The 12,471-nt window shown below is 33.5% G+C and overlaps 1 protein-coding gene across 1 annotated transcript; it reads left to right on the plus strand.

Annotated features, from left to right (window-relative positions):
* The first annotated feature begins 273 nt into the window (after positions 1 to 273).
* Positions 274 to 12,096, plus strand: LOC105338043 (adenosine deaminase domain-containing protein 1). The gene is made up of 13 exons (XM_011443011.4): positions 274 to 502; positions 3,927 to 4,021; positions 4,211 to 4,487; positions 4,766 to 4,851; positions 5,011 to 5,108; positions 5,592 to 5,712; positions 6,854 to 6,995; positions 7,100 to 7,229; positions 7,490 to 7,657; positions 10,024 to 10,133; positions 10,570 to 10,749; positions 11,040 to 11,268; positions 11,398 to 12,096. Exons 2-13 carry the CDS (start codon positions 3,929 to 3,931, stop codon positions 11,642 to 11,644), a joined length of 1,881 nt encoding a protein of 626 aa, XP_011441313.3. The 5' UTR covers positions 274 to 502; positions 3,927 to 3,928; the 3' UTR covers positions 11,645 to 12,096.
* Positions 12,097 to 12,471: the final 375 nt, after the last annotated feature.

The raw sequence follows: 12,471 nt of genomic DNA on the forward strand, positions 1-12,471 counted from the left end.
AGTTGTAAGAATCCCCCACTCCCCATCATGACCACAATGCAATGTAAAAAATAATTTTTCATTTAAACGTGTCTTGAAGAATTGAAATATATTGTCCATAAACTCAGCAAAGAACTTCACATACAGCGGTTTTAGCAACTACATTCGTACTTTGCCGTTTATTATAACCACAAACAATCAAACTGCACAATTTGGGGTCTCTGGAATAGTTAGGTTTTTAGCCGTAACGCTTTTTGGCGCTAAATTCAGAATTGCGAACCCGATCAATAATCATTTTCGGTCATTTTTTTCCTTTCTTGGAATAGATAGATGGTATATACATCTGTTCATTGAAAACAGAAAACGATTATCTTCGAAGTATCGAAACGGGAGTTTTAAAAAATGAAAATTTGTTCCCGAAGGTTATAATAAAATTTTCACATTCAGTTCGGGTTTGAACTAAAGTTTGAACTGTCAACATCGATTTGCATGTGGCCAGTTTCAGTTTGTTGACAGAAACAAGGTATAGTGCAGTTATATCTACCATGTTACTAATTAGTTATGACATTACATACTACTCTTTTGGTATAACTAAACAAAGATTTATACTGCAGATTCTGTTTGTCTATTTATATGCTACAGCATTAAGTTTGAGATTTTTAAAATCATTTATATAACAACCTTTTTGTGAATGTAAACAAGTAAGTTGTCGTAAAAATAATATGTTTTACGGTGTAACCGTTTGGAGGGCGAAGCCAATATAAATGGGGCTAGATCAGTAGATGCCCTTTTAATCATCTTTGGCATCATAAATTGTTTTGTTTTGACTCTCTAATCTTATTGCTTATTAAATTTGTTCAACCCGGCCCTGATATTCTATAGACTATATATTCTGCCCCAGGTTACTCTCTCCATCACATTTTGACAATGTTATAGAAACGTACACAGGTAAAAGAAAAACAGTTGAAATCCTTCATGAAAACATCTTCTTTTTTTTACTCATAGATTTTCACAGGAAAAAAAAATGTATCATTTGCAATACAAATCTCCATAGATTTTTATTTTAACAGCCGCTTTGTCAGCCGAACAAGTCAGAGAGAGAGAGAGAGAGAGAGAGAGAGAGAGAGAGAGAGAGAGAGAGAGAGATACAAAAACCTGTAAACAAATTTTCATTCTGATATGTAAATAAATATTGTTTGAACCCTGAAATATTTCTTCTTCGTAAGCCAAGGGTTTTTGATCCACGCCACTCCTGGAGATCACAAACCCTTGGCTAGCAAAGGTAGGGATATTTATGAATAACTAATAATGAAGAAAAAAATCTTGGGACAGGTAAAAATTATTTTAATTATCAATATACATGTGTATTATTTTGATGTCTTATTGTCTAGTCTGAAGTAATTTTTTGTACATATATTTGATAATATCTGGCTGCAGGTACATGTAGTATCTACATCGCAGATCTCTCACTGGATAATTTCTCAGCATGAAGTATTTTAACTTTTTACTTCGGACCCTTATTTTAATTGTATGCATAAAACATGAATTAAAGAGTAATGACGTATATTTTTAAAAAACAAGAAAATCAATTTATCTTGAGATTATTTCACTTGTATGGACAGATATAATTAATGTTCCATAAATTCACTAAAATTTGTCATCCAAACACTGAATTATTAAACATTCAATGATTGGTTTGTGCATTAAAACTAGAGAATTGAGATAGTACCCTAGCTAATTCACATCATAAGGTGAAAATTATGTCCTTCATGTGTATTGTACATACCGGGGTGTATAATTTAATCTGAGTTTGTCTGACAAATGTCTTACATTTAGTGTTCAATGCATATTTGTGATTGTGAATGCAGATTAGTACTTGCTATTATAAATAATTTTTAAGTATTTATAATGCATATTACTCCAAATTATCTCCCTATTTGCTTTTATTTTTATGGCGGTTTGGGAGTAATTTGAACATTTATTGTATTTTTTTAATCATATACAAATGGTTTACACATTTTTTTGGGGGGGGGGGTGAATTAGAATGGGGAAATATTTTACAATGTGTCTGTCAAAGATTAGGATGTCTACAAAATTAAGTTTTGATTTTCTTTTGTTTTGTATTGAATTAGTTATTGGTCGTAACTTAATTTTTTTTTTATTTTGATAATTAATTTAAATTCTGGGTACAAAATGACCTGGGTATGAGTATGTTAGGCTATGATTTGAGATGAAACCTATAAAACGAAATTTCAAATTGAAAGTTGGAGAAAAGTCTTTGGTGTTTTTAAATAGTAATCAGAAAGCAAATTTAATTCAAATACATGATGTTATATTTTAATAACAATGAATTAAAACTGCTTCACTGTTGAAACACGTTTTTTGGCCAATCAGATGTCCTGAAATTCATTTGATCGGATCTAATACAACTGTTGAAAGTTGTAGGAAACGAAAATTTGTTTTCTTAAATTAGGAATTAATTTTTCAAGAACACATTAGGTAAGTTTGAATGTATTTATCACTCATTAAACAAAGCTGATAAATTATCACAAAACGTGAAGTTAGTACGAGATTCAAATTCAACATGGATGCCGGTGATGTCACTGCGCGTGAAGTTATTCTTTTTTCCTCCATATTGGAAAAGTTTTTCAATATGTATAGAGTGTAATTTCTATTATTAGACATATGTACACGTGTTGTCTATAGGGAGAGCTTCGCTCTCACGGGCCCTTCGGGCCCGTGAGAGGGCTTCGCCCTCTATAACATCAGTTTGATTTTAGTGTAAGACTTCTGAAGATTTTGAAACAAGTTCTTTTCATACGGGCTATTCCAGGTACAAGTCATCGATCATTTCTCATGTATGTTAATGGAGGAAATTGAGACAATATAACTAATTAATTAACTTGCTATTGGATTTAGAGGAGATATCGTCTTAAATTCAAAGCTGTGGTTTTGAGTATAATTACCAGGGATGGGATAGATAATGGTTTAGACCAAGATTTAAACCCGGGAATCCCTGAATCTCTAGTCAGGTGCTCTACCAACTGACGTTTCTGGTATTTGAACTGATCTGACTGTCACATTCCTTCCCCGCACCCATTAGTGATCTTTGCCCCCAAAGAACACCCCAGGCTCTTCCCTAGCTGGCAGGAGTAACCTATCAATTTCAGGGGTTGGCACGCTACCATATTGTCCATATGTAACATATCCTGATATGGAATATAATGAAGAACCAGACCAGGATTTGAACCTGGGCCCCCCTGAATCTCTAGTCAGGTGCTCTAGCATCTGAGGTTTCTGATGCCAGTATTTGAGTCAGTCTGACTGTCACAGGAGATTTTATAACATTTTGAAAATACCTCCTTTTCTTAGCTGTAATATTTGATTACATGTACATGAAATATCGTTATAATTAATATCTATATGTGCCATGTAACACCAGCTTGGACCTGTTTCTAAAACTAAAACTATTCAATATGATTGCACAAGAAATAAACAACGTGTTTTAAGTAAACTGAATGAATAAGCAACTATGCTTTTCTTGCTATGGTTTATACTTCCTGAGCTACAAGATTTTCCCTTTTCATTCAACTAGTAATATGGTAGAGTATTGTACATCCTGGCCATGGCTCTCTCAGTGATAAGATTGTCAATAAAAATTATCTCATTTTAATATTGATATCAACGGAGTTCTACAACAAAGAACAACTTTTACTCTTTCATTGGCTGACACAACTCATTAAAAATTGATGTATTTTCTATATTTTCCAAATCTTCATTGTATAGAATAAGAAGTAAATTTCATTAAAATTATCATTGTTCGGTAAGGAATTAATTATACAAATTAATACATGAAAACCTATCATTTTTCTTTTTCTGATTATTGTTTTGACATACACCAAAGTACATCATTATATCTTTGGTAGCTTGTTATTCTGTCTTTTTAGCAATGTTTGCTGCCACACAGAGCTACATCCCTGGGCTGAATCAGAGACCGGTCACCCCGCCATCAGAAAGTACAGCATCTAAGATCCCAAAAGAGGTATGAAAATCTTGCCATCTTAAGATAATGGTTCTCTTGATATATCTATAATTATATGAATTATATATCATTTATTTATTCATTTATTATTTCAGAATTGCTTTTATTTCATTGCATAGATTCTATTTTCATGTTTCAAGTGATATGCAAGTGCACCTGTAGGTATAATTTCTTTTTTTACCCATTCAGATTCCTAGGGAGCTCATAGAAAATTTTAGAAATGGATCCAAGCAGCCGATCAGTGCCTTAAATGAATACTGTTCATTAAAAAGACTTGTAGTTTCATATCGCGAGGATGCAGTTTTGACCTACACATTCAAGCAGACGTTTGCCTATGTTTGTAATGTGGACGGTAAAGAGTACCCACAAGGCATTGGTTCCACCAAGAAGGAAGCTAAAGCCAACAGTGCCAGAATCGCTTTCAACATCATCTTAGGGTTTGATAAAGAAGAAATTGATGAGGATGGTGGGATTTTATTATGAATTTTTTTTTCTGATTCCAAATCATTATTTTTTTTGCTTATATGAACTGGTCTAAGTTTATAATGAAATATCTGTTGTATAGAAATAGGTTTACAAAAAAGCACTGTAATCTCTTAAAAGGGGTAAGAATGAATGGATTTTTTTTCTTAGGACAAGTTGTTTTAGGGTGAAAAATGCATGTTAGCAAGATGTTTGTTTTCTTCAAAGATTAATCTATATCCAACTGTTTGTAAGATGTGTACTGGTATGTTATAATTACAGATGGGTCTGTAATGTTTGATGCGATGGGGAGGAAACTATTAACAGAACCTGGAAGAATTACCTCCCATGAGAAACCTCTCAAAAAAGTGTGTAAATACAAAATAACCTATTTATAAAATATGATGTTACATGTTTATATCTTATATATAAATTCAGAGAGGACTCGAGTTATTTTACTTAGCATTTACTGAAAAACAAACTAAGGAAAAGTAGGATTTTGATTTTCAATACAATTTATTTTAAAGGATGAGTCAAAGAATCCCATTAACAAACTTCAAGAATATTGTGCCCATAAAATGCTGCCATTCAAAATAGAAGTTGGTGACCAAGCAGGCCCACAAGGGTAAGATTTAATGTCTGGTCTCTAGGAGTAAGGGTTAATGATCTCTTAATTGTTAAAAATTGTGAGATTTATTAATCAAAGTTAGCTATCTTTGGATCAGAGGGGCACTGGTAAGGATAAACATTCTAATGGGAAATTATTTATTAAATACCCTGATCATCTCTATTAAAGGAGGAAAAGGTCTTTACTCATGAATAGAAACCTTAAACATTTCTGGTACAATTGATTATAAAAATCCTGATAACATTACTTTATCTACTATTTGATATCTGATGATAGGTTAATGAACTAAAATGCATCCTTAGAATTTAAACTTGTACAGGTTTGAATTTTGTTGCAGTGAAAATTCTTAAGAATGGTATAAGGGTTTAATTCCTGATTAAAATTCTTTGATTACCGAATGTGTTTGGAAAAATTATCACCTTGTATTTAAAAGCTACCACAGCTTAATAATTGACATGTACTTTGACACCTCTTCCTCAGGTTTGGCGCTGCAGTGTTTGTACGGGATGAGTTTATTGTGGAAGCGTTTGCCAATTCCAAGAAGGACGCCAAGAGGAGTGTTGCTGAACAGGCCCTGTACAGACTGATGGCCAATGATGAGGTAACTTGGCAACGAAAACCTGTTCACAAGTTCTATCTACAGTGGAGGTTGCCTTTAGATTGTCGATTCTAGGCATATATAATATACATGTGAAATGGAAACTTGCAGACTTAAAGTTTTTTATACCCTGAAAAAATTACAAATACCAAGTAGGCCTACATGTAGATACCCTATTTCATTTGAATTAACATGGTTTTTTGTTAGACATGGAACATGTTAAAAAAACAGAACTTGTTTTTATTCATACACAAACACCTGAAGACTGTCATGCCTGAATTTTACATCTAGAATGGCAAGGAAACATATTGACAATTATACCATGCCCTTTGTCTTTTGTTCTTCATTGATGTAAGTCTTGAAAATAGCCATGTTTTCAGACATAGAACTGATACATGTATATAGTGTGCAGTTCAATGTATTTATTGTATTGACGAATTACAAATGAAATCCAAGTTCTGCACACGTAAATTGATAGAAATCTCTAGCAGGTTATGGTTCCTGAAAATTAATTTTTTTTTCAGATACAAATATTGAGAGTTTTAGGGCAAACTTTTCCACATTTTTTTTTATGCATAGTGGTAATTTCAGATCTGTAGATGTTTTTAAGATAAGATATTGATGCATTTTTGTCATATAATAAATCAGCTATTGGTAGTTTTTTTTTTTAACCGACATTGAAATTTCTTACTTTATTATGTTTCTCATTGATTTAATTGAATATAAAGTGCATGTAGATGATCTTAAGGTGGAATAACACACCTGGAAAAAGTCACTCAAATTAACAGGAAATTTTTTGATAATGAAAGATATAATGATAAATAAACTGTACAAATAAACGAAAAATTTGCAGTTTGGGGATAAAAATTGAATATCTAAAATAATTATTCCAGTAAATAACAACAAAAGCCCCTGCGGGATTCGAACTCGGGATGTACGGATCACAAGTCTGACAATTTATCCACTTGGCTATGGAGTAAGTTACATGTTTTAGTCCATAAAATCCTTTTAATAAAATGAAATGTCATTTTGATCAGCGGTCAGGCATTTTGTGATCATGTGTTATTCCACCTTAAACTAAAATGGAATTTTCTGGTCATTTTGATTGATTTCAAACTTTCAGACAATATAATTTATATATTAGGTAATCAGAAGTCAAACTGTTTCATTGACCATAGAGGATAAAATGGCAAGTGCTTGTTTTAAACATGCCCATAAAGTTCTCCAAATGGTGCCAGAACTTCTCCAGAAGGAACTTCATCTTGCTGCATTTATTGTCAGAAGAGGTAAACCAGACTTCAAAAGAAACAACTGCAATAGTGCAGTAATTTGAAAATGTAAGATTTGATCAGTTGTATAGCCAGAGTTACTGGAATTTGCATTGTGATAGGTGATGCTGTGGGTGATGTGGTGGCCCTGGGGACAGGAACACGGTCTCTGTCCAGTGAAAGCTTTACCATGGACGGCCGGAGTCTCGTGGACAGTCACAGTGTAGCCACGGCCAGGAGGGCACTACTCAAGTAAGATCAGTCTTTGTGCAAAGCTTTAACCCATGTTAATGAGTATAAGTGGTTTTGTATTGTAAAAGTACAAATTATCTGTAAATATAGGATTATGATTGACCTCTGCAGGCTCCCCCTCTCCTCCATTATGCATTACATATATCTGATACAAAATATTTTTCAACACATTTGTAGACCTACCATGGATATCACATAAATTAATTTTTGATTTAATTTAGATTAATGACAGCTCTAGGTCCTTTTCCTTGCTGTTGTAGGTACCTGTACAAGGAGGCCAAGAGTTTTTATGAGGGTAGCAAAGTGCTGTCCATATTTGAACAGGAGGCGGAGAACTCCATCTTCTTGAAGTTAAAAGACTACATCTCTATTCACTTGTACATCAGTCATCCGAGCTGTGGGGACTACGCCTATTATGTGGAGGAAATGTGAGTAAAAGGCTTCACTCTAGGAAAGTTGAAGCATCTATGATATTTACGTTTCCTGTTGATTTGAAGGTTCCAAATTTCGTCATTACTCTTTTGAATGATAGTTTGGTGGGACATGAGTCTTTTCCTTGATTTTTTTCTGTGTGTATTATAAATGAAACTATCGTAAATGTTATTAAAGATTGACTGTTTAAAAAGGCCTGCAGGTCTTTTATTACAAAAATGTTACAATATTTGACCACTGGAGCTGTGGAATAGAAAATCTGAGGTCCCTCCAACTGTTGTAACAAACTAAGGGCTTTAGTACTCAGGTGACCGTCAAGGCCTGTGAGCCTCTTGTTACATTTTCAACTTCTTGTTCTGTACCACTGAACTAAGATCAAACACACCTGGTACTAAGCATACAAAAAACATCTCAAATTTGCTCTGTAATGGATAAATAACGAGATAGTGTTGAACAGTTTAGAGAAAACATTCTCTCCGAGGGCAGAAGGCCCGAGGAGGGGATGTTTTCTCTAAACTATTCAACACTATCGAGTTATTTATCTTACTTAAAAAAAATTCCCCTCACTGGACCTCAAAGAAGCAATGACCCATTCATATATCCAACTGTGCTGTAATACAAAAGCACCTAGCTCATTTATAATTCCAACAGTACCATACACAATTTTTATAGTCTTACCAAACACACCTTTTATTCATGGACGAGTGAACAGGTGCTCATGTTAAAGAAAACCATTCCGCTGTACTGCGCAGACATATATTTAGATGATGATTTTTTTAACGCAAAGTATAGAAGTTCACAGTTCCGGGAAAGGCACGGATACCGTTTGAATGATATTTTATACTTGCAATCAGAAAGGAAAAATCAGAATTTTGACATAAATTAACAGACGATGATTTGTGGAAAAAATTTGATAGGAGTCTTACGTAGTCATAGAGCGACAATTTTCCTTTTATTTTTAAAGCTAATGAAAGGAGTGTTATGGTTCAAGGCTCAAAGAGAAGGTCTAAAAGTGTTTATGGAAGTGATTTAATATGTGATCCCAAGTCTATTAAAATTAAGAAAAAGGAAATACATGTATTTCTGCTGAAATTTCATTGGTGGCTTATCCGATGTACATGTATGGATGACAAGATTCTGTGTTATAGATTTGGATTTATGTTGAAATACACGTTTTCAACATTTTGTCATTTTTATTTGTTTGATGCACTGTTGGATATTTGAATATCCAACTGATGGGCGGTTTGATATTAAAAATATCCAACTTCCCATCAGTTTGATATTTATATATCCAACAACCGCTGATTGAATAGTGAAAATAAACGTTGACTTAATACAATGGGTGACGTCATAGAAGTTTTTTAATAATGAAGGGCCACATCTGACACATGATTATAATTAAATGTAACAAAAGAATCAATTGTGTTTACTGTTTAGTTTTACCAGCAGATCCATGTTCATGCTGAAGGGTGAATGGGTGACGTCATAGAAGTTTTTTAATAATGAAGGGCCACATCTGACACATGATTATAATTAAATGTAAACAAAAGAATCAATTGTGTTTACTGTTTAGTTTTACCAGCAGATCTATGTTCATGCTGAAGGATCTCTGCACACACATGAGTTAATCAGTTTGTACAGATCCCTATATATATACAATATATATATAAGGGTAATTTTTTCCAAAACCAATGAAAATAATTTGCTTTTAAAATTTTCATAATTTTGATTTTCTTTGGAGTATGAAAGTGTTCATTTCTCCCTTCCTGTGTTTCATTCCTAAAGCCACCCACAATCCAGGGTGATGAATTCTACTAGTAAACCATTCATTAAATTCATATTTTTCAACTTTTGACCTCTGTATGAATGTCCAGCTTATTAATAACAATACAAAATGAATCTACATCATAGAAAACTATAAAATTATTAATACATGTATGTATGAAACAGCTTAAGGGTTTAAAGTGTTTAATCATAAGTGTATTGCTCTTCAAAATTAGTTTTTACTTTTAGGGAAATGTTTAATAAATAAGTGGATATATATTTCCTTAATCCATTGGCCCACATTTTTAGGTTTCAGATTTATATATGAGGAAAAGATTTTTTTTTACAATTTCTGAAATTGCTGATTTAGTGCAAATGTTTCATTGTATTGTTTTTGCAGGGTAGTGAGTGCATGCAACCTATGCACTTTTCAGTCCCAATTTTCAACAAATTATTCACCAAATATGTAGCTGTCAAGTTACTTACTAACTTGTCACAATCTGCTCACAGCTTTGCTTTGGTGTGAAAATGAGATAATCATACACTTTATTAGTTTATCCAAGCTAAATAATATACCAGGCATGTTTGATATTTTTAGGCCAAATCGACCCTTGACCCCTACGACGGATGGCCTGGTGAGACAGGGTGCACATGTACCTGCCTTTGGTGATGACCTACCAGGCTGGTTTTGTACAAAGAATGAAGATGGTAAATCGAGTGATGTTGCCCTGTTCAATTTTGTGGAGGGTTATTACAAAATAGTAATATTTTATACATATAAATGTATGGACAGAACATGTACTCCATGAAGCAATTTAAAATGTCAATTGCACAGAAACGTAGTATTATGTAACACAAACTTAAATACAGTATCTGTAATGTACTTAATAAATAACAAGTTATCACAAAATTTTTAATATTTATTATCTTCATGGAATATAATCCTCAACACAAAAGATGTATATGTAACCATTTATTCCCAGCTATTCAACTCTTAATTTTCATACAGTTATTTTTACCAGAATTTAATTGAAATATTTAGTTTTTGCATAAAAACCATTGCCTGCTGTAAAACTATTTCATGACTCTGTAACAAACAAAACCAGTACATGTATTTTTCAAAAATATCCTCTTTAACTGGTAGGTATGGTGGAGCCTGTTGAGGAGCATCAGAAACCTCAGGTTGCTGAGGCGTTTGAGGCGGGGGAGGACCTCCTGGTGATGTCCTGCAGTGATAAATTGTTACAGTGGAATGTGTGTGGCCTCCAGGGGGCGCTGCTCAGCTACTTTGTGGCTCCTGTTTACCTCTCCTCTATCATCGTGGGTAAGTAATGATAAAATGAATGCAGAATTTTGCTTTTTAATCTGAAGGGATATAAAAATCTGTAACCAACAATATCTTGAAAAATTATTTTGTAAGAAATCTTAGTTTCTTACACAAAATATGCATCTGTAATGCAGCAGAAACTTTTAATGAAGCTAGTAACTTAACTTTAATCAGTGATCTTTTATCATGCTCAACATATGCTTTTTGCAGTGCATGTAATGTTTTTCATGAACTATCAAAGGAATAATTTTGCACCTATTTGTGTAAACTATCGAAACTATTTGCAGGTAAAGGTTATGATCATGGACATTTTTCTCGGGCTGTGTGCTGCCGAGTGTATGACATTTTACAGGAATCTCTGCCCCCAAAATTCAAAATAAATCATCCTGTTTTGTCCCACCCAAATCTGGTCTCGCCTTATCAGGGGACACAACCCACACATCTCAGTGCCAACTGGTCCGAGGGTGACGAAAAAGTTGAGGTTGTCAATGGATTTAATGGAAGAACGGATAAGAGGTACATGTAATTTACTCACCGTAAAAAACAGAATATTGATTTGTTTGTTTCCCATTTGAAAATCACGCATTTAGTTTAGAAAACATGAATACCTGTATGTTAGCCATTATAATCTTCCCTTTTTCATAGTTCGCCCCATGTAGCAGGACCCACAGGAGCTAGCCGATTGTGTAAGGCAGGATTTCTACACAGATTCAGGGAGTTAGCAAAATTAACAAAGCAGCATCAGTTTTTAAATTTAGCCTCCTATGCATCAGCAAAAAAATCTAGCCAGAAGTATCAGACTGCAAAGCACGCCTTTAGACGACACTGTGCTCAAATAGGGATCGGGGAGTGGGTCAAAGTGCCACCAGAGATTGACTTGTTTCAGAAGTAAATCACAAGGCAGGAAAACTCAGTTCTTGTTGTAGAATCTACAGTGCTTATTCCATTGTTTACATCTACTGTACATCTACAAATGCATGTAATGTGCATGTAATTTGCAAATCATACTGCACCATAGGAGACAAAGTGGCCAGTTTATTCTTTATATCTTACTTCTATGATTACAGTCATCATTTCTCAGTTTACTGGTGTTATTTCAATACATTAACTATAGTTTGGTATTTTTCTTTGTCAAATTTTTTTTCTAGTCTTGGGAGATTTCCTTTTTCTGTGGTTTTTAATACTTTGGTATTTTTTGTTAATTAATAAAGGTGAAAACATCTATGACAGTGATAGGAAATGTTACCAGAATTTGATTTTCTGTTTTTATTTAGGACAAATATCAATGTTGACTTTCTTTTTAAAATTCATTTGCTCTTTAAAGTTTGAAATCATGTCACTAAATGTCTTCAGAAAAGAATTGTAATAATATTTTTTCAGTAATTTGTATATTTTTTTGGTCTTCATAGTTTTAGAACCATTTTAACAAAACCTTGGACTTTCGGTAGGACGTAGCTATCTATTTCTTGCATCATAACAAGTTAAGAATGACGCTGGTTTCAAGTGAAATATACACAAATTGCATAGCCTTAGCTCAAAAAACAGACAAATCTTGTTGATTTCAATTATTTAAAGACTCGTGGCCGAGTGGCCAACAATGAAATATACATGCCTTAGTCATAATGCTGTTTGACACAACTACCCAAAGTCCAAGCTCCTATTAAAATGGTTCTATTTTCATAGTTATTCATTAATATAGATTCATACCCAAGTAGTGGG

The sequence above is a fragment of the Magallana gigas genome, chromosome 3 (assembly GCF_963853765.1).
Source record: "Magallana gigas chromosome 3, xbMagGiga1.1, whole genome shotgun sequence".
Taxonomy (NCBI): domain Eukaryota; kingdom Metazoa; phylum Mollusca; class Bivalvia; order Ostreida; family Ostreidae; genus Magallana; species Magallana gigas.